Source organism: Pteropus vampyrus, unplaced genomic scaffold, assembly GCF_000151845.1.
Source record: "Pteropus vampyrus isolate Shadow unplaced genomic scaffold, Pvam_2.0 Scaffold87, whole genome shotgun sequence".
Classification (NCBI taxonomy): domain Eukaryota; kingdom Metazoa; phylum Chordata; class Mammalia; order Chiroptera; family Pteropodidae; genus Pteropus; species Pteropus vampyrus.
The window spans coordinates 853907-880293 of NW_011888868.1; the positions used below are offsets into that span (position 1 = coordinate 853907).

The 26387-nt window shown below is 36.9% G+C and overlaps 2 protein-coding genes and 1 pseudogene across 4 annotated transcripts in view; 1 reads left to right on the plus strand and 2 right to left on the minus strand.

The window, feature by feature from the left end:
* Positions 1-4568: 4568 nt before the first annotated feature.
* Positions 4569-13829, minus strand: NIFK (nucleolar protein interacting with the FHA domain of MKI67). The gene is made up of 7 exons (XM_011363643.2): positions 13640-13829; positions 12558-12701; positions 9141-9249; positions 7353-7564; positions 6191-6256; positions 5998-6069; positions 4569-5525 (listed from the first exon to the last, which is right to left on the minus strand). Exons 1-7 carry the CDS (start codon positions 13742-13744, stop codon positions 5337-5339), a joined length of 897 nt encoding a protein of 298 aa, XP_011361945.1. The 5' UTR covers positions 13745-13829; the 3' UTR covers positions 4569-5336.
* On the minus strand, positions 12051-12165 carry LOC111742176 (annotated as a pseudogene).
* Positions 13830-18254: 4425 nt separating the features above from the next.
* Positions 18255-26387, plus strand: part of TSN (translin) — a 146194-nt gene continuing 138061 nt past the window's right edge. Inside the window, exons 1-5 of one of the 3 annotated variants that reach the window (XR_002781199.1) lie at positions 18255-18546; positions 19727-19820; positions 20705-20801; positions 22895-23010; positions 23712-23791. Coding sequence is in view for 2 of the 3 variants with exons in the window: in XM_011363646.2 (XP_011361948.1) it covers positions 18481-18546; positions 19727-19820; positions 20705-20801; positions 22895-23010; positions 23712-23791 (453 nt within the window). In the remaining variant the exon portion in view is untranslated. The remainder of the gene's footprint in view (positions 18547-19726; positions 19821-20704; positions 20802-22894; positions 23011-23711; positions 23792-26387) is intronic. The other 2 variants (XM_011363646.2, XM_011363645.2) reach the window with 2 other exon arrangements.

A 26387-nucleotide genomic window follows, 5' to 3' on the forward strand; every position in this document is an offset into this window, starting at 1 on the left:
AAACTTAAATGAGCACAGAGAATGGAAAATAAGAAATATTCTGAACACCATGGCCTAAAGATTGTGTTTAGAGTGATTATGGTAATAAAATAAAGTTCTCTTATATGATTAAAAAAAATTTTTTTTTAAACACAGCCACCAAATTCTAATATATGCTGGGGAACTCCAAATTATAAAACTGTTCACAATTATTTCACAGTTAACCTAAGTTATATTTATTCATAACTACATGCAATTAGATAAATTAAAAACTTTCATGGTTCATATCTTCAGTATGTTGTATTGCTGGTGATCTGAAATTCTTTGGCAAATATATTTTTCAACAGTTACCAATCATTAAGCACTCAGTTGCTTAAGAGTAATTTCATAGTAGCAGTTTCTGCCCTCTAGTTGAGTAGAAATTGGTGCTCTGTGTGTGTGTGTCTGTGTGTCAAGTGATGCTTCTCAGGGAATTTGTTTGTTTGTTTGTTTGTTTTTTAATGTTAACATTAGGGTCTAAATCCATTTAATAATTTTGCAGTTTTGCCAACCTCTTTAAGTGGAATGAGTTGACTGGATATTTAAGTGCCTGGGATCTATTGCCACCTAGTGTTATGTTGCTTTCAGTTATTTCAAAGCTGAGTACATAAGGTTGGAACCGATTTGCCTCCTCCCGGGCCTGCCCCAGTGCCCCATTTCTGCCTCCATTTCAAAAAGTCACCAGATATTGTCAGTGGAAGGTTTTTACATCTTTCTTTTTTAACAGTGCCAATCTAGCATTCATATTTATTCTGTTGGAAGGAAACTTTATGGCTTGAGTCAGCTTAATTGGCTCACCATGTACTATCATTGGGCAAGTTATTTAAGCTCTGTGGGCTTCAATTTCCTCATAGGTAGAAATAGTAATGTCTATTTCATGTTTTTTTTTTTTATTAAATGAGTTAACATATTTAAAATGCTTATGACAATATTGACATGTGAAAATATTAAATAAATGTTAATTATTATCACATACCTTAAATCATGTTTGAGTCCTTAATAGGAATACAAGTGTTGAAACAGTTTATATTACTTATTTCATGGTCAGAAGCAGAAGTTGGGTTCCTTATGACAACTTGGGCTGATTGTTTTGAAAGGTCTATTCCGGATTTAAATGTCCTTTGCAAATAATTTCACCCAGTCTGTGTGGCTTATCTTTTTATTCTCTTAACAGTGTCTTAAGCAAAGAGTAAGTTTTAAAATTTAAGTTCAGCTTATCAGATTTTTCTTTTATAGATTATTCTTTTGGTTTAATATCTAAAAACTTTTTGCCAAATACCAGGTCATGAAGATTTTTCTCTTATTTTCTCCTCTAATTTTTTTTTTTTATGTTTTACATTTAGGTCTATGATACATTTTGAGTTAATTTTTATACAAGGCGTGAAGTTAGCGTTTCTTATCATCAAAGTCACTTGTAAATGTTCATTTGTTGATATTGATCTATAATAACATTTTGTGTATTTTATCTTTCAAAATGTCTTTTCACAGATAGGTAGTATCGAGTACTGCTATCAATCCCCAAACTTATGATTTTGAGTATATTTCTCACTAATAAGGCATTTATAGAATTAAATTGTTAGCTCCCTGTCTTGATATTTGCGTTTTAGCATGTCATTCATTATATTGAACCTTCAGCTGAAAGATAGGTGAAAGCTTTGCAATACTACAGTTAAATGGATTTTGAAATATGAAAATTTCCTTTGCACTTGTCTTGAAGTCTGAAAAACACTGCTGGAACTGTAGTTTGAGGTTGGAAAATATATCTGCTGCAAATTTGTGTGGAGATCTCACTTCTTGTTTTAACTTTTGACAGCACAAAGTATATAAAGCAGTATAACATATCTTGTATTCAAATATTGTCATCAAAGTGACTTCAGCATCTTGTAAGTTTCAAATATAAGTGGTGCTCTGACTTATAATTCAAAGTTGAATTCCTTAACTTAAATTCATTAAGAAACATCAAGTCTGCAGCAAAGCCAATTTCTAAGACCATTCAGTGTTTGATAATGGTTGAGGGTTCTTCTCATTCAGAAATTTGAAATCTTGGTCCTGAAGTCAGCAAGTCTCAATAAAACTTAACCACTGCCAAGCCATCAAACTGCTGTGTGTTAGGGCAAGTCAGGATATTTAGTTTCTATTTCTGTAAAAAATTAATGGAACTGATGATGTCTAAGTCTACAACAAATGAAGTACACCAGTGATACCATTGGTTCAATAACACATGGTATGTTCACATATTTTCTAAGTACTTGCTAGTAAATACAATGAATAGGCTCTAAACACCTTATATCTTCACAAACTGTACATTTTTTTTTCCTGTTCCACACATACTTTTATCACCATCGGTTGTGGCACATCTTGGAAGATTCCACTTCAGTTGTACTGAATGAATTTTTTCTCTACATTTTAGAGGCTAATTCTTCCATCATTTCTAGGGTGATAAACTATCTGCATTAGCCTGGGACTGAGGAGTTTCCCGCAATTTGGGTCTTTGTGTTAAAACCAGTAATGATCTCAGCAAACCATGAATTGGTCACTCTAGCACTTCAAACTCGGCATTGATGTTTTGAACAGTCTTGGTATGCCTTTTAACTCTTTTAGAGCCAAGAAGAACATTTAAAATCATTTGACTTGTTTTTAAATACTATTATGTTGCTTCCTTAACTCTTCCAGCAACACTCTGGCTGAAAGGCTGTCTCAAAAAGTTCATTTTATCTGGACGCATTCTTCAGCTGCTATAATCAAACATAATTTAGTCATCTTGTCATTGGTAAAGGGCTCTCCTTGCTTGGCTGACAAGTTGCTTAGAAACTTTAGTTACCAAGCCTCATTGTAATTTTTCAGGTCAAGAAAGTGTGTTGAGACATTTCAATTAAAATATTCTAACTCTTCTGGCTGTTGCTTTCCCATGTTGGGAAGGTTATGAAAGTGCTGTCTGGTAATGTCAACATATATTGTATTCTTTTAGCAAAGCCAAAGTGTCACTGTGATATAGACATAGTGCTTTGCAATCTGATTTGATAAAATAAACCACCCCATGGCAAGTATAATATTCAAAGTTCATTTTTCTTTTGACATGATATGCACTGGTACTAAAAATACATAAAATTCATGGTACTACAATACATGTGGCAATCAAAGTATGTCGCCCTGAAACCACATCACTGCAATTTGTAGAGCATGAGCAGCACTAAGCAATGAGAGGCCCACATGTGGTCTCTACCACAACTCTTGCAGCAAATAAGCAATATATAAAATGTGGCTGTGTTCCAATAAATCTTTATGGACCCTGAAATTTGCATTTCAACATTGGCCTTGGGACAGTTGGTCACCCTGTGGTCCACAGGATGACCCACAATGTAGTTAGGTTTGGGACATGCAATTATTTCTGCCACACACTTCCGGGTTAAGGAGAGCAGCAATCTGCAACAGTCACTGCCTAGAAGAGTTGCTGTTTCCCCAAATCTTATGTCTTTGAACAAGAAATAGCTTTTGCTGTATTACAGAGACTTCAGAATTCATATTAGCACAGCCTATCCTAATTTTCCAAGCCTCATACATCAGTCATAGTGAACAGTTGCCATGGATAAGGCCACTGTATTCCAAATGTTGATAGAAAGCCTCATTTTGCAATGTGTCAAGCATTTATTCACTTGCCATCCCAGCTTACAGCTTGTGAAATGTCTGGCTCCAACTGAACCTTTGTGGATTTCATTTTGCCTTTACAGCTTTTGTTCCAATTATATATAACAGGAACATTTTTTTATTATTATTGACAGCAACACATTCTTATGTTTCCATATTAGTTTGGTATTTATCTTCCATTAAAAATGCATTTTTATGTACTTGTGGTCACACTGCAGTTTGAATTATACCTTTTCTCCTTATTTTCTCCACATTACTACCAACATTTCATATTTTATTAAACAGGCTTCCAGTCAATTCCAGCCTGATTTTTAACCCTATAAAATCTGAAAATCAAACCCACACCACCCCAATGTATTTTCTTCTAAAGATCCAAATCTAGTCCACAGAACAATATTCTTTATAATCACTTCAACTCTATGTAATACCCACGGCCATATGCTAAAGATGGGATTGGATCACCCCTTCCCAGCTCCAGTACATGAAAAAATACCTTACACATGAAGTACTGACAAATGGTACCATGCCTGAATGGGGTGGGTGGGTGACAGGCTGGGAAGGGGAAAATATTTAGTGTATCTTACTATACATACTGAATGTGTTTAAGTGCACCTGCCTCTTGGACGTAAAACAAGACAGACTGCATTGATAAGTTTATCTGATGCTGTCCCAAAACTTATCTGTTCCCAGGAGAAATCCAGATCTGTAAAGTTGAGAGATGATTCAAAAATGGAGGTTCTGTTATTCACTCAACAAATACACATTGAACATATTCTATGTGACAGGTACTATTTTAGAGGTAAAATATGTGCTTTGTATACATTTAAAACCAATTGTTTAATATTTTGTATCAGAATACCTAGCCTGGTATCATATTAAAGATTTAACAAATATTGGACGAAAAATGTTTGTGGTAGTTTTTAATGCATCTGGATTAGTTAATACAAAAGCACATTTCAAGGGCATTGGAAACTTAATAGTTGAGGTGAAAACCTATCATATTACTTTAAGACACCCAGTCTCACTTGCATACAAATAAAATGTAGAAAAAGTTTATTCACTGGTCACTGTTTGAATCATGAAATACAATTCCACACTGATGATACTGATACAAAATGGCAGTTATTAATCCATGCTAACCTACCAAAAACTAATTTAACATTAGTAAAACAATCATATACATGTATGAATCTTTATTAATTCTTGAACTGCCCTGTCACTCTCCATAATTTAACTTCCAGTTTCAACCACCTGAAGTCTAAAATACCCTTAGGGGTTAAATGTTCATGGCCTAACACAGAGAACCATGTAGACAGTCAAGCAAGATTTTGTTTTATTTGATATCAACAAAGACTGCAGTTTAGTACTTAAACCTGCAGTTAATGGTGACCCTTACCCAAGCAGGTAACCAAACACAGCTATGAAACCTGAAAAGCAAACTAGAAGAGACTGGGACGAAGAGGCAGCATGAGCCCAGCTGCCAGCTGGTATGCACACCTGTATTTCAGCTGGGGGCAAGCCAAAATTACTGCTTTCCTAACTTGAACCAACAGTGTTTCTTGCCATAGTCTTGTAAATAGTTGTAGTCCATTGTATCTAGTTAAATACAAAAAAAAAGCCCTCATAATAAAATCACATTTTCCAGAAGTATTATATACACAGCACATTCAGAATCATTGATTGCTTTTTCTTCGTCGTTTTTTCCTTGAACGTTTAGGTAGTTCAGTCTCTTGTGTTTCTTCTTTTATGCCAGATGAGGGCTGTTTGAAAACGATTTCGTTATCTTTATCATCATCATTCATTTCAGCCGCTTCAGATTTTCGTTTCTCCAAAAATGTTGGTGTACAAACTGGTGTGGGGCCCTGGATTCAACAAAAGAGTACAACACATAAATGTGGGAAGATTTGAGGAATGACTTCAATGACCTCCTAATATCTCCCTACTAATTTTACAAGTTGCGGCATGTTAGTTTAAGCCTGTTTCCATCTTTCCGTGATACAACTGCACATAATAAAGAGCTTAGGTGCTCATCAAACTTAGTATGAAAATTCCCAATTAATTAGAATATAATATGCTCCATTACAGAGTATGAGGTAGAAAACTCTAACCTTACATTTATAAAAACAGTGGCTTCCTTTCTCCTTACTTAGTCACTCTGCCTAAGAGGTAAAAACTGCAATAAACTCACAATGATAACTTTTGCTAATAAGCTCCTTATGTTTGCTAAACTCACAAGATTAAATTTGAAATTTTAACAAAGTGACAGTAGCAGAAACTACTTTTCCTCTTTTGAATTATAATACCTGATTCTCAGAATATTGAAGACAATTTTACCTGGCTATCCACAGTCTTCTCAGGAGTATCAGGGGTGACTGAAACCTCTTTTTTCTTCTTCTTAGGTAAAACCTTCAATAGATTTTGAGAGACCTCATCAGTCTGTGTATTTATCAGCTGTAGTAGTCTTGAATATATTTTCCCACTTATCTTTTGCTAATACCTGCCATGTAATATAATCAAGAAATCTTACCTGGCTATTTCTAGATTTCCGAGGATCACTGTTTGAAGCATTGTTTTTTTCCTTTTTATGTAAAATCTTAAGTAAACATAAAGAAGTTATAAACTGCAGTCTCACATTTACATTTTTAAACTTACCATTAGATCATTACACATATTATTAGTAAATCCTCCTAAATGATAGAGCATTTCAATTTAAAATGCAAAATCCACAAATACTGTGATGTTAAAAGGGCAAAAATAGAAAAGGGGCCTAATTGAGGAATGGGCAGAAAGCTGGAGCTGGCCTACAGAATCCTGCTTCAGTGTCCCAGCTCCTAAATGGTTTCTCAGTACCAGCAAGGACTGTGGCATAATGCTTTTAAAAAACATACTGTTAAAAACTATGTTTGGGATTTGGGCAAAGAATTAACAACCCAGAACTGGGCCAAAGGAGGGTAACTCAATTTTGTAGCTTCTGGGTAAGATTAAAAGACCTAATAAACTTAGGAATAGGTGCCATCTTACCAACAAATTAGCTTTTTGAAACTAGCCACACCTTAATGACCTGCATTCTTGTTTTGTAGAAAAAAGACACATAGCTCTCCTTACCATGAAAGAGGGAGGAAACAGGCAAAGATATAAAACTTAAATGAAGTCTGTGCTAACTCATTTACATGTAAGCAAGCTTGCTGTATTTCGATCCCTGCTATTTAATTCAAGAGATGATACATGCTGGTTAAATCTGACATACGCTTTAAGAATATTTCTAATTTAAAAGAACACCAAACAAAATTTTAAATAGAATGGCATAAAAAAGATGGTCATATTATAGTCTTGATGTTTACTGACAAGGTATAATGAACCAAACATTTAATTCTGGTTAACATCATCTTCAACAGCAATCTATGAGCACTATGGTTTTTGGTTAAATAGTGGTTTAACATTAATAATTTAAAAACATCATGAAAATTTTGCAGATAAGCTACTCCCTTTCTAGAATTTCCTATTCCATATAATTGAGATAATTGGATCTGCTTTGACAAACTTTAAGAACCCACAATGCAATGTTTCAAAAATTCAGTCAAACCCTAGTATGTGATAAGCACCAGACTAGATACTTTATGTATAAAGTGAGATACGAAGCTCACCTGCAAGAAAAAACACAAAAATATATTCAATAAAGGAATATTTACCAATGAAGGAAAATCATAATCAATCCCTTTCTTAGCTAATTTCTTCCTGAGTAATTTTTCTTTCTTCTTAAATCGCTCCTCCATCCGTAGCTTTTGAAGAATTGTTCGGTTCTGGTTATATCGTTTCACTGCTGGATATGATGGCTTCTTAAATGGAATATGCCACTCTCTAAAAAGTTCCTCATGTATTTTCTCAGGTGGCATAACATGACCTAAATAAAAAAAGGAAAAAGTTTCCAACCGAGTGGAAAGGAGATGTTAACTTTATAATTTCCCAAGTGTTGTTCCTCACATCATAATCAAGATGAAGTGTCTCCTGTCTATAAGAAGCCTGAAGAATAAAGCAGGCACCCAAAAGAAAGTCATACAGTCAGCAAGTACTTACTGATCATGCACTGTGTGCCAAGAACTGTTCTAGGAGCTAGGGATATATAAGTGAACAAGATGAGTAGTATAAAGGAGTCTTGGTTGCCTCAAGCCTCTGGGGTTCCTGAAGCTAAAAGGATCCCTACTTAGACTGTGTGAACTGCTGTAGCAGAAGCTATCACTTTCCAGCTCTGATCTTCAGGGTGCCTCTCCGGGACTAAGGCAACATACTGCTTATCTGCATCTCCCTGTTTAAGGGCCTGTTTCTGGCTGTGGGAGCACACTGGGTCTATAGGAAAGGCAAGCCCAAACTCCTGGAATCAACCCTCAACCAATAATGGACTGGGAGTTGGTAGATATCCCAGTTCCCTTGCCGTCAGTTGGAATAATTCTGTCTCCCAGTGTTACGCAGCAGGATAGAGCCCAGTTGCCTAAGCAGTTAACTTGCTTACTAATACCCTTGATTGATGTCCTTCCCCTCTGTCTTACTTCTCCACTCTCTACAAGTATATTCCTGGAATCATCTCCAAAATAAACTACTTTTGCTCAGAAAAAAAAATATGGCTTATTTCATTCAGATCAGAGTTCAGAACTCCTTTGTGCTACCCTTCAAAAGTAAGATACAACAAAGCACTGATCCTACACTGTAGTCTTCTGACATCTTTTAGGTCACCTACTCAGCCCATTTCTTCCTGGCAAGAGCCATGTTTTTAATGTGAGAATAAATCCATGACCTCAACAAGGTTACTGGGATTCTCTCACAGCAACAGAGATAGAGATGCTACTTGGGCAGCCTCAACAGCTGCTTGAACTGATGTATGTGACTTGGGAACCTGGGATAGGCACACTCCACAATGAGCACAGGGAGGCCAGAAACTTAACTTGGCCTCCAAAGAGCACTGGGATCCAGATCGAGATGTTGGGACGCAAAGTCAATGGCTCTACTCTCTGTATTATAAGGCCTTCAATAACCCAATGTCCTCTCATCTCTTGCTATTTTTCTCATATTCTCTCATAGGCAAATATTGTTAGTCATCTCTAGCCAGTATCTCAGTCTTCACTCCCTTACCCTGAACCTGAATTCATTCCTATTTAATCTTCAGATTTCAATCTAAATACTACTTCCTCAGGGATACCTTCTGCATCCCACCAAGGGGGGTTACCTACTCTTCATATGTACTCCTAAAGTGACGTGTCCCAATTCCATTTCAGAATAAAAACAGCTCTCACCCTGGAAGATTTAAAAATTCTAATTAGGATCTGTCTGGAAAATGCACTTAAATTTTTGCACCATTCCTTAGAGAGAATCATCCCAGAGATGAAGTGGGATGTCCAAGCAGCTAAGCAATCTGTCCTTCAAACCGCGGCCACCCAGCAGCAGCAGGCATCCAGGCAACCCTAAGGTAAGATAAGAGAACTTACACTTCAAGAGTCTTTCACCAAAAAGGTAGTTGTTCATTGTTTCAGCAACTATCTTGGCAACATCTTCGGATTCAAACTCTATGAAGGCATAGCCTCGGCTATTTCCAGTCTGCAATTAAAAAACCCACCACAAAAACTATAACGATTAAACTTTAAAGCATCATTAAACTCTTAAAATGCCATTAATTCAAATAATGTACACTGGCTTCATTAGTAAATAACATTATAGTACCTTTAATTCCACTGTCAACTCACAAAATGTGGGGACTGTTGTGGGAAAAGAAAAAACTGAAAATAGGCTGAACATGCCACAGATTTTGAGGTATTCCTGGGATTTTGATTACAGGATAAATGCATTTTTTAACAAAAATTTTATATTAGTTTTGGGTATACAGTACATTGGTTAGACATTTATATAGAATACATTTCTACAATTGGAATTTATTCAACAGCCAGCTACACGCCACAGTGTACAGAAATCTGGTAGGGTCCTACAGTCCTTTACTCATTATCCATTTCATTGTCAGTCATATTGTTCATGTGGTAACAATACCCAGGAGATAGTAAGATGCTTCACAAGAAATCAGATAATATAATTCTCATTTTATATGTAAGCACTGAAAAGTAATTTCTTTTCAGTCGCCTCAATGTCTCCAACCTAATCAATAAACTATTGCATTCATTTGCATATTTACCCGTGACTGGTCACCTAATTGGGGGCAAAGGAATAGTGCCAATATTTCTCTGAAAAGCCACCCTGGGTTCCTGACTTCCACACAACATAAAGTGGATTTTCTCACTTATCTTACTAGAAAGAGTTCTAGAGTCCAAATGCCTAGGTTTGGATCCTGGCTCTGACACTTACTTGGGTAAGTAATGTTTAAGCCTCAGTTTTTCATTCTATAAAATGGAGGATAAAATAACCACTTTCATAGGGTTGCTATGAAGATATGAAGTAATCCATGAGTGCCCCACATGATGTCTGTCAAGTACTCAAAAACTGTTACTGTAGAGTGGCAGAACATACCAATCCACAAACATGCTACTTTGGCATAAGGATTGCTCTGAGTTGAAGATAAATGAAAAGTAGTTAAAAGAAAAGTTCTGTCCTCTCTCTACTTGCCTAAAAGCAGAACATACACTTTCAAAGGTGTTTTCTCTCCTCTCTACCAGAAAAACAAAAGTTAGAGAAATCTACATCATAAACTTTATGAACTAGACTTTATCTTTAGTTTCCCATGTATTTGCCTCCTTACAATTTACAGCCCTAGAAACTCAAAGCCCTTTTTCTTCGTCCTGTCACTTCTCTAAAAATTTATTGTTCCTTTGCTAAGATGCTACATAGGCCCAGGTTCTAACTAACCCTTAGAGTTATTCATTTGAGTGCTCCCATGTGTAAACATACTTCTGTCTGCTTGTTAATGTCTTTTGTCAGTCCAATTTGCAGGGTCCCATCCAGAGAACCTTCTAGGGTAGTAGAAAGAAAATTCTTCCTCCCTTACGGTTCTAATTATTAGGGACAATAACTAGAAATAGTTTCTAATCTGGCATTATACAACGTATTTTAGGATAGAGTTAAAAATTGGTGATGTGATTCTGGACATAAGAAACCACTTAAAAAGGTTCAGAGCTTAACAGAGGAGGAGCCAGGGGGCTCATATCTACCAACTAGCAACTTGGACACACCCACAACTCTAAGTCTCAGTTGTTATTCTCAACAGAGGATTTTGATAAAAATTTAAATGTCTGACTTTTTTTTTTTTTTACAATTCCAACTCTCAATAGGGACGGGAAAAATGGTGGAGCGAAAGAGACACTATGAAATCTAACTTAACGTACCACATTGTAAACTGACATAAACCTTTTTAAAAGTGACTTGAAAATATAGGTTGAGTATAAAGAAATAAAAACAATCTTTACTTGGTAATCCCAGAATGTTGGAAATACTAAGCAGACAGTCAAAACTGGGGAAGGTGGTATCTTTACTATGCAACAATGCTGAAAATGACAAATTTTAGTGCATCTCCTAAAGGAGCAGGCTTTCTGTAAGACAACTGGCTTGAACTCTTTTAAAAAAGCCAATGTCAAGAAAAACAAAATTAAGCAAAAAAGGGCAAGGAGACTATTCTAGATAGGCTGAAAAGCTATACTGAAAGCAATCTATGAACCTTAACTGAATTCCAGAACGGGTAGCTACAGACATTTTCTGACTATTGGTGATATATGAAGATGGAGAGTACATGTTAGACTATTATATTGTGGATATGTATGAGAATATCTTGATTCCTAGTAGATTTACAATAAAGTACTTAGCATTAAAGTATTACAACCACTACTTTCTTCAAAATTTAATGCCTGTGGTTTTATGACAATTAGTGGATTACCCTATCCCTTCATCTACTAAATCAAATATAAAATTTAACTTTGATCTGTTGTAATTCATATGAGAAAATGTGGAAAAACTATATTCCCCCCCTCCCCCAGAGATTCCAACAATGAAAGATCTCTGTGGCGACAATCAATAAAAGTATATGTGTTCAGGAAGAAAATAGAATGGGCCACTCTATTACTGAAACAAACCACATAAACTTTTTAAAATTAGAATGTAGAGATGTAATAACAATAACACACATATATAGTGTTTACTGAGTATCAGGCATTGTTCTAAAAACCTTACATTCATTATTTCATTCAATCTTTGATTAGACATTCTTAGGAGGTTGGTGCTATTTTATACTTATATGACTCTAGTGTCTGTATTCCATCCTTCCTTCCCTCATTCCTTCCTCCCTTCCTTCATTCCTCCCTCCCTCCCTTCATTTCTTATTTTTTTAGGTGAGGCGACCCTTGGTTGACCTCACAGATTTCAAAGACCTTGTCAGCTTAAAATCCCTAATTTTTTATTTTTTACGCCTACAGCACCTGGTCTTCCTAAGTGGTCTCCCATCTAAGAACCAGGCCCGACCCTGCTTAGCTTCCGAGATCAGACGGGATCGGGGTTGTTTAGGGTGGCATGGCCATAGAGTAGTGTCTGTATTCTTAACTACTCACCATACACATGCTTTTGCTATTATAGAGATACCTAGACTAAAGGCTAATACAAAATATATGAATCTGCTCAAATTGAAGTTCAAATACATGTGTCTTATTGACCACAGGATAAATGATTCATTCACCAAAACTGTCAGTTTAATCTGAGAATTTGGGGCAACTACTTTCTTTAATAGTAAAACAAACATTTATAGTAATACTGATTTTGTTTTTGTGGTTGTTTCTGGTTCTAAACCTCACCCACCTCCCCCTCTCTGGTGTGAAGGATAAGCAATAACAAAGGAACATGCTCCCTAAACTGTTGTGGATGATGCACTTTAAAACAAAAACAAAAAAAACCTACCTACTTCAATACAAAAATCTTACCCTTTTACTTCTAGACAGTCTGAATCTTGTAACAGTGCCAAACTGAGAGAAATATGCTCGGATCTGGGTTTCATAAAGTGCTGGAGGTAGGTGGCCCACATAGACTACTCCACGAGTAAGTTTTTCTTTTTCTTGCTTCTGTTGCTGAAGACATAAAAACCATGTAAATACTTTAGTATGAAAAAAAAAATCACATTGCAACAAAACTTGCAAAACCCCTAGCTCTCAGGACAAGACAAGAGATGAAAAATCTACCCTGTATTTTTACTTACCTAAGCAGTAACTAAAGAGTTAGCTGTTTAATACCTTTCTCTCACGAGGACAGTGGTTAAGCATATAGATTGTCTTCTCGGCCCACCCAGCACAACGTAAGTACTCAATAACTAAACGTAGAATCAATGGCTCAGTAAGTCAATTTTCTAACACAGCATTTCAGATCTTTCGGCGGGAGAATTCCACATAAATGTACCTTTCAATTCTGTATGCAGATCACCGTTTACTCGTACCCACCCGATCGAACAATTTCCAGCCAACTATAAACCTTCGGCATGCTGACTAACCTTTCAGCATCTCAGTTATCATGCCCTTGCCTTTTGTAACAAGAACTTACGTGTATTTTATGCTAAAAACCAAGGCAAATTTAACTTGATGTTAGGGGTCCTATTCAGTAAATGTAACTTGGCAAATACTATCCTTTAAGAACCCCCAAACCACCAACTGGGCAAACACACCTCCAGAATTCCGGGGCAATGCGGAAGCGTCACTGCTCCAGTTTGGTGCTAATTTGCGGTATGACAGGGCCATTCCCAACAGCCGGCTCTTTTTTCCTTGCGTTATACCCCTTAACTCTATAGGAGGATCCTAAGGCCTCCACCGCCAAACCCGTCATTTCCTGATCAGCAGAAACCTCCCTCGGGGAAGCCTCGGCCTCCAAGCTCGTGAGGTCGGGAGCCAACCAGGAAGAGCCTGGAGGTAGCAGAAGCGTGAGGATGGCAGGCGCACCCGGAAAGGGAACCGCACAGGATTCCGCGCGGTCTCGGAGACTCCTCAGACTCCGAGGTAGGTCTGCGGCGGCCGCTCACCTTGGTTGCCCGCCGACGAACCTGAGCCACCTCCTTTTGAAACTTGGCCTCCTCCTGAGGGTTCAGGGACAAGAGTGGCTTGGCAGGGCCTGCAAAGACCGCCATCCCAAAAGCTTTCAAGGCGACGATCTCCACGAGGCAATCCCGGAAATGACGATCGCGCAGCTCCTCCAAAGCGGAAGTGGAGGCTGGAGAGGTGCGCAAAGAGACCTGGGGCGGAGTGGAGTCCGGGGCGGGGCGGAGTGGAGTCCGGGGCGGGGCGGAGTGGAGTCCGGGGCGGGGCGGAGTGGAGTCCGGGCGACCTCTGCTGGCAAGCGCCAGTTGGCCTCTCTCTCACACCTGCCACCTGTCTAAAGTGGTGGATTGTAACTTACGCCTACTTTGCGGCCAGCCAATTTCAAGGGGGGACGAGGTGGTTTTAAAAAAATAAATTATAAAATAATACCCATGATCTTGAGGTCTTGCTAACCATTCTTTAAGTCTTTTACTTTTTTTCACTCACTTGTTTTGTGAGCTCTTACTGTACATTATTGTGCTGCTGTCCTTTAGGCAACTTCCAGACTGGGGAGAGGGCTGGATAAAGGACATTTGAGGGTGGAATTGGTGCTATGGAGAGACCTAAGAGCCCTGTGGGCGAGAGGCACACTGGTTGACTAACGAGAGTGTCCTGGAGGAGTTGGAATTTGAACCGAAACCTGAAGGCTGGAAGGAGCCGCATTTGAAGACCTGGAAGCGCCCATGCAGATACCACCAGAATAGCGCGTGCAGTGTCCTTAGTACTGGAAAGAAGGAATCTGCCAGTGTGGTTTGAGCTCAGTGAATGACGAGAGAGCTTGGAGGCAGGCTGGAGCTCCAGAGCTCTGCATGTCAAGGTTTAAAGCTTAGTTTTTCTTGTAAATACAAGGGGATGTGAGGGTTTTAAGCAAGGCTGTGGCTGTTTATCCCTTTCAAATACTAATCTAGTAAGGGTGGAAAGTGGATTACAGAGGAAGCAAGGAGAGGGAAGCTACAGGAATAGTCCAAGCAGAACTGCTCTGGGGGCTAATGTCATCAAGTGTTCTGGAACCAGTGAGGGCTGAATATGGCTGGTGCCCATGTGTATGTGCGGGAAGAGTGGAGGTAAACCTGTAGGATAGAGTGGTGTGGATGTGGATTGTACTGTGAGGGCCAGCCTGCTTCTTCTGGAAGGCACGTGCCTCCCATGCCTGCCATTGCCTCCTTCAACCCAGTCTCCCTCAGCTCAGCTCAACTGTCACCTCTTAGGGCTAGCCTTCTGTGACTCTGTAGCTGAGGTCAGCTCTTTCTATTAAATGCTCTCTTACAACTGTTTTCATGAACAGGTTGGATTGTAAGGAGAGTGTAAGCTGAGAGCAATTTTATTCTTTCTCAGGACTGCACCTTTTCATGGGCTTGTTCCCCTAGGTGAAATCTTGAGAGAGAGCTCTTCAGATATCAGTAAGTAGCAACATTTTCCAAGTGTTCAAAATCTAACATCAAATGTCTTCTTTCCCCGCTCAGATCTGTTTCAGGTGAGAAATACTCGTGTAGGTGTTGGGAAAGGTAATCTAATGCCTGATAACTCAACTTTTTGTAACACAAAGTTTTGTAAGTTGGTACCTAATTCTTTGCTTTCAAAAGCATTGAAGGAAAGCCTATTTGAAATGTCCACAATAATCATTAAAAACAATTTTGAATGATAACTTATTGTTACATATGGCCAATATCTAGCAAGGAATTTAAGATATTGAATGAAATTGCTATAAGAGAATGCCTTCCATTCCTCTTTTTATCTTTTAATGAATATCTTAGCCTGAATTCTCAAGAAGACAAAGTCTAAAACAAAGATTAGGTACTAACATTTTATTTGGGTGGGTGGATGAATTTCAGGTCATTGAGAGTAAGTGACAAATGGAAGTAAGGCAGCAAAAGACAGAAAGCAAATACAAGATGATGCATTATTACATTGGTCACAGTATCACAAGAAACCTGGTTGGTTGCTCAGTTACATGGGATATTTCTGTATTTCTGGAGAGATTGCATGGAGCTGTTTCTTAGGACATCTGTTAGGAAGAGGAAGGGCAAGGACTTTATCTGTGGGCTTGTAACAACATCCTGCCTTTCACCGGTCAAAGTTTGCCCCTTGTCCCTGGAGCGCTAACCTCACACACTTTCAGATTATGTACACAGCCCCTTTGGGGAGCTATTGATGAAGCTAGAGCCTCTATGAATTAAGCGCAGGAGTTTGGGACTGTGCTACAGCAGCTATAAGGAGTATGATGAAGGCAGTGCTGAAGCCTAACCTATGCCTCAGGGGAGGCTGAAGCACCAGTGGGATTAATTAATGCAGTGAAGATGTTGGGTGGGACTTTCCCCTGAGAGTTTTCTAGGCTCCACATTGCTTCTTATAAAAAGTAATGAGGGAAGTCTCCTCTGGGGATAATTACTGTGAATTTAATTTCTCAGCAATTCAATCTATCTATCTATCTATCTATCTATCTATCTATCTATCTACAATCTTCTATCATCTATCTGTCTATGTATCTATGACTAGAATGTTCACCTACAGGAACATGAACAAATTAGTAAAAGAAAGAACATAGCCATATTCATCTCATCTAGAGACTACTTCCATTAAAACTTTACTTTGCTTTTGTAATATTTATAAAATGTATAATACATTTGTCGTTTTGATCAACTGTGTACTACTGTTGAATAATCTAGAAGGAATTTCAACATCTAGCTCCTTGTAATATGAAATTTACATTTTAATTTTTATTAATTTTTATAGAGAATAATGATGGATAATCAAAAGATTTAAACAATAAATATTTTTATGTTAGGTTAAAATTCTTGTGGGAGAAGTGGAATGGAAATAGTTGTTAAAAAAGGCTTTATAAAAAAGGCTTTATAAAATAGTATGAATGTTTCTCAAAAAATTAAACAATGTATTACATATGACCCAACAGTTCCACGTCAAGTTATGTACCCAAAAGAACTGAAAACAAAAGCTCAAGCAGATATTTGTATACTCACGTTCATAGCAGCATTATTCATGATAGCTAAAAGGTGGAAACAACCCAATGTCCATCGACAGATGAACAGATAATGTAGTATATACATAAAATAGAATATTATTTAGCCTTAAAATGGAATGAAATTCTGACACATGGTACAATATGGATGAACCTTGAGGTTATCAATATGCTCAGTCAAATAAGTCAGTCACGAAAAGGCAAATGTTGTATGACTTCACTTCTGTGAGGGATCTGAGTAGCCAAATTCATTGAGACAGAATGTAGTCTTCTACACAAATTATTGCTAATCCTTGTAAATTTTAGAGCTAGAGATTACAAATTCTAACTTGACAAATGAGAAAAGACTCCCTTACCGGATACTTAAAAATCTCGATTTTTGGAAAGAAGTTATTTGGCACACTCCTGTTTCTAGAATTTTGTTACAATCTTTGAGTTGGCAAGGAAAGACGTTGCAGGATGTGAAAAATTAATTTGGATTTGTATGAAGTCAGATAATACAAAAAGTGGTGCTCAGAACACATTTGGCAGATATTCTTAATAAAAATGAGCTCCTATTGCTATTTTCATTCTTTTTTTGGATGAATTATGAAATTCTATTGCTAAATTTTTGGTCTATGAATTGGCACATTATGTCAGCAGCACACAGGCAAAAAAACAAAAAAAACAAACAAAAAATCTTTGTTACCGAGCAAGTTGCAAAAACTGATCTTTTCTAATCTGCCACATTCTAGGGCTGTAGAGGTCAAGTTAGATATTTAAAGCCTCATGCAAATATTGTTAAATGGTAGATAGATGATAATAGCATAGTGATTAAGACAAAGCATTTGATCCCAGTTTCAACACTTAATAGCTGCCTAGGGAAGTCAATCAATGTGTTACCATAGTTACTTCACTTATAACAGTATCAATACGATCCTTCTAGCAAAGTTTTAGAATAATGTCTATTCTAAACAAATTGTCATTTAGTTGGTATGAGTAATTATTTTAATTCACTTGGAGAGTGAATCCTACATATACAAACACATTTGTATTTGTTGCGTAGATGTTCGGAATAAGTCTGCAAGGACAAACAAGACATCCTTACATCACTTGCCTCAAGTAAGTGGAATTGGGGGAAGGAGGTGTTAGCTGAGTGGAAGAGAAACTTCTCACGGTATACGTTTAAAAAAATCATATAATTTGAAAACAGGTAATACATTCAGAAAACGCGTAAAAAAAGCACAGAAAAAATTTTCGCTCCCAATCCGTCCCACATACTTTCATTTTCCCGTTTATTTTTTGCAAATACAAATGCATTTATTCCTTATTCTTATACGAAGACTGCAATATCTCTATATTCTTCAGCACCTGGCCTACTGCGCATACTCTTTAGTACTGAAGCAAACGTCCCTGCCCCAAAAGGTGTGGTACGAAATACGTTGTATAAGCTACCAGGAAGCGCTCGCTTTACCTCCAAACCACGCCCCGCCTCAGTCCCACGTGCCCCAGCACCCCCCTCAGCGAGCTGTTTCCGGCGAAGCCGGTTTGAAGATTCCCCGGGCGGAAGCCCCGCCCAGCTGCCCTGCCCCGTCCTCTGGCCGTGCTGTTCCGCTCAGCAGGAGGCGGGCGGCACCTCAGGCATCGTTGCAGACAGCCCGGCTTCCTGCGCGCCGCTGCCGTCGGAGGACCTCAGCGACGGCCGAAGGATAGGGCCCAGTGGACGAGGCGGCAGCGGCGGTGGCCGTTGCAACTGAGTGCAGTTTCCCTGTGGAACGCATTTAGCTGGCTACCCTCGCAGCACTGGCTGATAGTTGTGTGCCCGGCGCCATGTCTGTGAGCGAGATCTTCGTAGAGCTGCAGGGCTTTTTGGCTGCCGAGCAGGACATCCGGGAGGTGAGCCTTTTCTCTCCCCAACCCCTTTCCCTTTCCCTTCCTAGCTGGGCCACATCGCTCGGCCCTTTTCCGTCGCTCAGTCTCCAGCGGTGGGGAAGCCTCCGAGGGTGGGTCGCTTCCTTTCTTGTTTCACCTGAGGGCTAGTTCTCCCCGCTCTTATTCTGCTTCCCAGTCTTGATTTCTTGTTTTCAGATTTCGGCTCCTTGGCATCACCTACCTCATTTGAATGCCAGTTTTCTCTTTTCCAGCACTTGTTTACATCGAAGACTCAGCTCTTGAGACTCAGACAACGCGCATTTTATGTGTTGTGGGTGTTTTCGAAGCACGTGCGCCCTCTCTCATTCCACATAGGCTAAAAATCCAACTCAGTTGTGGCCTCCAGAGTGTGTGTGTGTGTGTGTCCGTGTCCTCTCTCCAATCTTATTTTACGTAATATTATGTTCAGTGTATTTCTCTTTCATTCCTGTACTTCCCCAAATAGTTGCCTGCCTCAAGATTGTGTACTCTTTGCTCTTACCTGAATTTGCTTCTTTCCACTTATTTTTCCTGTTATCTCATTTTTGTCTCCTTGATTTCACAATCTAAATAATCTCTTGTCATGTTTGCTGGTAGAGCATTAACATTTTAAGAAATATGTGCGATTTTTTTTTTTTTGCGATTTTTGTATTTTAAACGTGTCTTCCCTCCCATTATAGTCTAAACTGCCAGAAGGACGGGACTGTACTTGGTTCCCCAGTATTTACACATGCCTAACACATAAATGTGCTCAATGAATATTTAAAATGAAATGAATGAAAATAACCAACCTTTGTGTTGCATTTCATTCATCTCTACAAATTACATTCGGATAGCTCATCTCTTAATGTTTACAGTGTTTCTGTGGGATATTTGGGGTGAGTGGGTGACTATTGTCCTTTGAAGGCTACATGAGAAACTTGAGGCTTTTTAGTGACCTTTTTAGTGACTTTCCTCTTGAAAGTCTCACAGAGGAAATAAGTGGAAGAGTGTGGATTCAAACTAGTTATTTTCTGTACAAATTCAGTTTTTGTAAAGAGTTTTAGTGTTTTGAATGTATGTGAAGGTGTCGTAGATCATATATGTTATCTAGTATATTTGGTTTGGCGTCACGATGATAAATATGTTGAATATATCTGATATTTTTAATTTTAATTCTCTCTAGGAAATTCGAAAAGTTGTACAGAGTTTAGAACAAACGGCTCGAGAAATTTTAACTCTACTGCAAGGGGTCCATCAGGGTGCTGGGTTTCAGGACAGTAAGTTCTTTGCTTTGATTTTGAGAGTTTTTATCCAGTTTATCAATTTCTGATTTAGAGTTAATTTCCAACCGGAAGATATTTCAACTGTGTATTATTTTATTATGGAAACTATCCCTCTTGCTTTATGGTGAATAAAAAGTGAAGAAATAGGTGAGTTGATTGTTTTGTAGGTTTACAGAATTCTGTTTTGATTGATTTTCTACTTTCACTTAATATGGAATGTTTTCTACTGTGATGGAGTTCTGATGATAATGGTAGTAGTATCATATCTCTCTTGTGTATCTAGCAACTTTTATTTGGCGCGTAAAAAAACCCAACCTTTCAGTTATTGAATATGGTGTAATATGCATTTATGAAAAGAAATGGGCAGTGTAAAATGTTCTTAGTGTGTTTACCGTTAGCCCCTTGAACGGAGAGCAAGTTTAGAAATGGAACCTTCATTGTAACATGTAGCCAGCAAGCACAACTGAAGGAGCCGAAATACATTTCCAGATAGAGAATGATGTAATAATATAGGTATCAGAGGCAAGATATTTTTTCAGTGATATGAAGTTGGTCAGCCTGATAGGAATGCATCTTGTGCACAGCCCCTTAAGAATGAGGCTATTTATGATAGCTTAGTGATGTGTTTCTTAGCATATTCCGTTTTAACTAGTTTTTGTATGCTTATTTTTCAGTATTGGTTAATCGATAGGGAGACTGGAGGTGAAATTTTGAGTCAGGTTGAAAAGCAGCGATGTGTACCCTAAATTCAGTTATGAGCTTTTAAAAAAATTGTTTATTTTCCGGTAGACTGCATAGATTATTAAGCAAGGACTGTATTTGAAATTTGGTAATTCTTTCTTTCATTATTATGTTTGATTATCTTTTTTTGTGATCAGTTCCAAAGAGGTGTTTGAAAGCTCGAGAACATTTTGGTACCGTAAAAACACATCTAACGTCTTTGAAGACCAAGTTCCCTGCTGAACAGTATTACAGGTTTGTAAGAAAAGTAGCATTTTATAATGTTAAGTAAAAAGCAGAAAAATATACATTCTAAATGATTGCTTAGAACCAGGCAAAAATCCCTGTAGGCAGAAGAAACAACAGAAAGGAAAAAATCCAACTGTTAATAGTGGTGGTATTTTAATGGTGACAAAATTGATGATTTGTTTTTTTTTTCTCTTTTCAAAATTTTCCTAAGGAACATGTATAACTTTTGCAATGAAAAAGCAATTAAAATTTTTTTTGTATGTGGTCAAAATAATAATATCTTTTTAGTATATTCAAGTTACTTGTGAAATTGGATGAACCATACCTAATACGGGTATGAGATTAGGTGACAGTATGTATATGGAGTTGTTTTACCTCAAAGCATGAATTTCACTGTCAAGTAATATATTTTGCTAATGTTTTATGTCATATCTGATAGAATTTATGCCACCATTTATTTTAAGATACATCATTATTTTATATACCTCTGTGAAAGAAAAAATTATTGCCAACCATAGTTGTGAAACATGTAGATTGTAAAATGCATCCTGATTTCACAGATATTAAACTGGGAAAAATTATATCTGAATATTGATGAAATATGGTAAATAAGAACCTAAAATTTCTACTTGAAAAATATGTTCATTTAAGACACATACATGGCTGCTGAGTGGGGTAAGTCAGACAGAGAAAGACAAATGCCTTATGATTTCTCTTGCATGTGGAATGTAAACAAAATAAAACAAACTCACTCATAGATAGAGAACATTTTGATGGTTGCCAAATTGGGGTTTGGGGAAGGTGTGGGTGAAAAAGGAAGATTAAGAAGTAGTTACAGAATAGTTATGGGGGTGTAAAGTATAGCATTACAAATATAGTCAATATTGTAATAACTGTATGGTGTCAGATGGATACTAGATTTATTGGGGTGATCACTTTGTAAGTTGTATAAATGTCTAATCACTACTTTGTACACCTGAAATGAATACAATGCTGTCTGCCAATTATAATTGAAAAATTACTTTTTAAAAAAGACATATATGAGCAATTAATAGGACATGTATGAGTGGAATGGATAGTATAACCTCACAAGATTCTGAGTGGAATGGATAGTATAACCTCACAAGATTCTTTAAGGCAGGGATCAAGCAGATTACCTGTGCCCTGCTGCCTCTGGAATCTAAAAATTGCTTTTATATTTTAAAGCATTGTTTAAAAAAGAAGAAAACGGCCAGATAAGAATATAATATACCAGTGGAAAGTGACCTTCAAAGTATAAAGTATTTATTGTCTGGCTGTTCACAGAAAAAGTTTGCCAACCCCTACCATAAGGTAATAATAAGCATAGAGAACTAGGACAATACAAATTGGCAGGGTTTTTAGGGACCATGTAGTTTGGAGGTCACACACAAACTGCCCTGTGGCTGATTTGGCCTTTAGAAGGTTTTGTTTGACCTGCATTGTGTTGAAATTTTTTCTAAATTTGTTGCCACATTTGACGATTAGGAGGCATAGCATAAATATCCAAGGGTTGTAAAATTTCCTATTTCTTTTTCAGGCTTCTAGCTCAGTTTACCTGCAGTATCCTGAGATTTTAAATCTGTCTCTTTAGTGATTGCAAATAGGAGTTATTTCTTATATGTGTAAATCAGGATTTTCTTGATACCTTACACTCAGAATGTAGGAATGAGTTAGGTATTGATACGGCTGATGTATAGTTGCGGTTCTCATCAAAGTTCAGTTGCCAATATTTATTTTTCTCAGAGCAGTGTCCTTGTTCTTATTTGCAAAACTTCTAAATTATAGTTGCTATTGTTATTCATAATTTTCAGTTGTAAATTTTTGTATTTGTAAAATTGCATATGCTTCTTATTAAACTTATAAGTAATTGTCATTAATTCGAACTTGCAAAATTTATGCTAAACCCAGCTAATATATTTAAATGTCATAGTGCTCTTACATGTTTTATATATTGCAGTTTGACATAAAATTTTATTTGAAAAAGGATTCCAATTCTAAAATGTTTGCACTTGACTGTATCAAACCTGTCTTTCTTAAGGCCTCTAACCCCTCAACCTAAATGTGCTTGTATTATGCAGATTTCACGAGCACTGGAGGTTTGTGTTGCAGCGCTTGGTATTCTTGGCAGCATTTGTTGTGTACTTGGAATCAGAAACACTAGTGACTCGAGAAGCAGTTACAGAAATTCTTGGCAGTGAGTTTCTTCATTAGTGTTAATCTGCAGAGTCAGGCATGGTAGATTAATTTTGGTGGGAGGGGCTGTTGCTTATATTTTCTGTTTACTGTAACAAATGACAGCTAAATGGGAGATTGGTTACTTGGAAAACAGAAAAACTAGAATACGTAGTGTCTTGCTCTTTGTACTTGAGTGTTTGTAAAATTTAGTTAAAAAATTTTTAAGGCTACAGAGAAGTTTAAAGAATAGTACAGTGAACATCTCTTTACACCCCACTTCGACTTAATATTTTGCCACATCTATTTAGTCTCCTCACTTCCTGAGTATTTGTGCACGTGTGCACGTCTGTGTGTCCTTGCAAATCATGTGAAAGTCAGTTGCAGATATCATAGCTTCTCCCTGCATCCTCTAAAAACATTTTTTCTGATATAACTAGATACCATTCTTGGTGGCATTACTTTTTGGTAGAATGGAGGGGAAAATTGAGTTTTGCGTAAGAGCTTGGAAAATCCACAAGTGAGGTCTAGTTACCAAGGGTGTGAATACATTAAAAAGATAGTTTAAAAGATTCATCCTTTTTTCATTTACTTGGAGAGAAAAATTGTGTGTGTGTGCGTGTGCATGTGCACGTGTATGTATGCGTGCACAATTAAAAAATATTCTTGGGCTTTAATTGTATTCACATCATGACCTTATCTTTACTTTGATACATTTTTTAGTTGAGCCAGATCGGGAGAAAGGATTTCATCTGGATGTAGAAGATTATCTCTCAGGAGTTCTAATTCTTGCTAGTGAACTGGTAAGAAGCTTAGTAATTTGCCATTTGCTTTTTTTTTGAACTTTTTAAAATCGAGGTAATGTTGGTTAATAACATAAATTTCAAGTGTATAGCATAATTTGTATCTATGTACATTATTGCATGCTTATTTCTGAGTCTAGTTTCCATGTATTTGACCCCCTTCACTCATTTTGCTCTCCCTGCTTCTTCTGGCAGCCACCAATCTGTTGTCTGTATCTATGAGTTTGTTTTTGTTTTGTTTGTTTTGTTTTCTTAGCTTTCACACGTAAGTGAGAGCATATGGTGTTTATCTGACTGACTTCACTTACCATTGTATGCTCAGGGTCCATCCATGTTGTCATAAATGGCAAGATTGCATTCTTTTTTTTATGGCTGAGTAGTATTCCATTGTTTATATACCAAATCTTCATTCATTTATCATTTAAGATGGATACGTAAGTTTTTTCCATATCCTGGCTATTGCAAATAATTCTTCAGTGAACATAGGGATGCTTATATCTTTTCAAATTAATGTTTTTATATTTCTGGCTAATACTCAGAAGTAGAATAGGTGGATCATATGGTGGTTCTAAGTTTTTTGAGGAGTCTCTGTACTGTTTTTCATGGTAACTGCACCAGTTTACATTCCCACCAATAGTGTACATAGGTTCCCTTTTCTCCACATCCTCACCAACATTTGTTATCTCTTGTCTTTTTGATAATAGCCATTCTAACAGGAATGAAGTGACATTGTGGTTTTGATTTGCATTTCCCTGATGATTGGTGATGTTGAGCATCTTTTCATGTGTCTGTTGGCCATCTTTATGTCTTCCTTGGAAAAATGGCTATTCATATCCTGTGCACATTTTTTAATCAGGTTGTTTGCTTTTTTGGTTGTTGAGTTGTATGAGTGTTTTATATATTTTAGATATTAATCTCTTATCAGAACTATCATTTGCAAATATCTTCTCCCATTTGGTTGGTTGCTGTTTTGTTGATGGTTTTCTTTGCAAAAGCTTTTTAGTTTGATGTAGTCCTATTTACTTTTGTTTTTGTTTTCCTTGCCTTTAGAGTCATGTTAAAAAAAACACTCCTAAGACTGATGACCAGAAGCTTATGTTATTGTTTATGTATTTTGTTGTTTTAGGTCTTATATTCAAGTCTTTAATCCATTTTGAGTTAATTTTTGTGTATGGTATAAGATAGTGGTCTAGTTTCATTCTTTTGCATAGGACTGTCAGGTTTTTCCAACAGCATTTATTGAAGAAACTTTTATTTCTCTATTGTGTATTATTGGCTCCTTTGTTGTAAATTAGTTGTCCATGTATGTATACGTTTATTTCTGAGCTCTCAGTTCTATTCCATTGGTCTTTTTTTCTGCCAGTACCATACTGTTTTGATTAATGTAGCTTTGTAGTATAGTTTGAAATCTGGTAGTGTGATGCCTTTAGCTTAGTTCTTTTTCTCAGAATTTCTGTTGGGGGTCTTTTGCAGTTCTATGCAAATTTGAGGATTTATTTTGTTTATTTCTGTGAAAAGTGCCATTGAGATTTTGATAGGGATTGCATTGAATCTGTAGATTGCATTAGGTAATATGGACATTTTAACAATGTTAATTCTTCCAGTTCATGATATCTTTTCATTTCCTTGTGTCTTTAATTTCTTTTGATAATATGTTGTACTTTTCAGTGTACAGGTGTTCCACTTCCTTTAAGTTTATTCCTAGGTATTTTATTTTTGTTGCAGTTTGTTGTAAATAGGATAGTTTTCTTCATGTCTCTTTCTGATATTTTATTGCCAGTATATAGAAATGCAATAGATTTCTGCATATTGATTTTGTATCCTGCAACTTTACTGTTTTCATTTACTATTTGTAATAGTTTTTTGGTGGAGTCTTTAAGATTTTTCATATATAAAATCATATCATTTGCAAATAGTGACAGTTTTATTTCTTCCTTTCAAATTTGGATGCTTTTTATTTCTTGCCTAATTTCTCTGGCTAGGATTTCTAGTACTGTATTAAATAAAAGTGGCAAGAGTGGGCATCTATGTCTTGTTCCTGATCTTAGAGGAAAAGCTTCCAGTTTTTTCCCATTGAATATGATATTAGCTGTGGGTTTGATGTAATTAGTTGGCCTTTATTATGTTAAGGTACTTTCCTTCTATATCCATTTTATTGAGAGAGAGTTATCATAATTGGATGTTGTATCTTGTCAAATGGTTTTTCTGTGTCTATTGAGATGATCAGATAATTTTTATCTTTTATTTTGTTAATGTGTATCACATTGATTGATTTGCAAATGTTGAACCATCTGTGCATCCTTGGAATGAATCCCACTCGATTGTGGTTTATGATTCTTTTAATATATTGTTGTATTTGATTTGTTAGTATTTTGTTGAGGATTTTTGCATCTATGTTCATCAGAGATATTGGCCTGTAATCTTTTTTTGTGTTGTCCTTTTCTGGTTTTGGTATCAGGATAATGTTGGCCTCATAAAATGAGATCAGAAGCATTCATTCCTTCCTCTTTAATTTTTGAAAGAGTCGGAGAAGGATAGATATTAAATTTTCTTTGAATATTTTGTAGACATTTGCTTTTTTAATCTTTCCACTTCA

Bases quoted from the DNA above. Each gene is read 5' to 3' on its own strand.
- NIFK (XM_011363643.2), bottom strand. From the start codon at position 13,744: ATGGCGGTCTTTGCAGGCCCTGCCAAGCCACTCTTGTCCCTGAACCCT. The intron at 9,250-12,557 runs GTAAGATTTTTG...TTTTAATTGCAG, and splicing joins GACTGTCTAGAAGTAAAAGG to ACTGGAAATAGCCGAGGCTA. The intron at 7,565-9,140 runs GTAAGTTCTCTT...TTTTTTATTTAG, and splicing joins TGGTGAAAGACTCTTGAAGT to GTCATGTTATGCCACCTGAG.